Source organism: Penaeus monodon, chromosome 19 (assembly GCF_015228065.2).
Source record: "Penaeus monodon isolate SGIC_2016 chromosome 19, NSTDA_Pmon_1, whole genome shotgun sequence".
Classification (NCBI taxonomy): Eukaryota; Metazoa; Arthropoda; class Malacostraca; order Decapoda; family Penaeidae; genus Penaeus; species Penaeus monodon.
In genome coordinates, this window is record NC_051404.1 from 31,221,546 (window position 1) to 31,222,361 (window position 816).

Here is an 816-nt window from a genome sequence, read left to right on the forward strand (position 1 = left end):
TATCAATTTTTACTTATCTTTGGTTTTTCGCTTAAAACTTCAAGACATTGCTCTTTCAAAACGCCTTAGTTGAATAAGTCGTTGCCATCGTTCTCTCGTCTTTTCTGCATTAGAGATTTATGTAAACTACCTTTGAAAATTTGTGAAAGATAGACGTAAACAATTTAGTGGCATGAAAAATGTTTTGACTGCATGGGACACAGTTTAAGGAGTCAGGACTTTTATAGTAACCAGGAATTGAAGCTTTAAACACATATACATAAATAAATAGATGCATACTTGTATCAAAATGTGTTATCTAAGATAAATTGAATTTAGGTAAAATATATTAGCGTTATTTAAGGCGTAATAATAAAAAAATCTTTGGGATTTCCAGTACACAACGAAAGTAACCTAAATTCGCTATCAGCAGCTACAGTCTTCTAAAACGAATTCAATGTACTTTTGTCCGTTTCAAGACTTACTCATTATGCAAAAAAAAAAAAATCCATACTTCAAATCAGTCACATGAAGTATGTCATTATCAAACATAATTTTCATTAACGAAACACCACGTCCGGAGCCACACCTCTTGTCAGGGAAAGTTCCAGTAATATGACTAATGCTGAGGAAACAATACTACCGAGAATCGTCATGAGTCATGGGCTTCAGATCCAGAATACAGCGCACGAAATTATGTATTTGTATATTGACGGTAATGACTGTAGTTAATTATATTCATTCGGCTGTGTATTTGAACTATATTTCCTTTTTCTTTGATAAAAAGGTAGCATTAATGAATTGCTTAGATTTAGTAAGAAAAATTGGGAGGGAGGT

General features: G+C 32.6%; 1 protein-coding gene across 1 annotated transcript in view; it reads left to right on the forward strand.

Annotated features, from left to right (window-relative positions):
- The first annotated feature begins 594 nt into the window (after positions 1-594).
- Positions 595-816, forward strand: part of LOC119585381 (carotenoid isomerooxygenase-like) — an 89,132-nt gene continuing 88,910 nt past the window's right edge. Inside the window, exon 1 of the mRNA XM_037934047.1 lies at positions 595-694. Within this exon, the coding sequence (XP_037789975.1) occupies positions 595-694 (100 nt within the window). The remainder of the gene's footprint in view (positions 695-816) is intronic.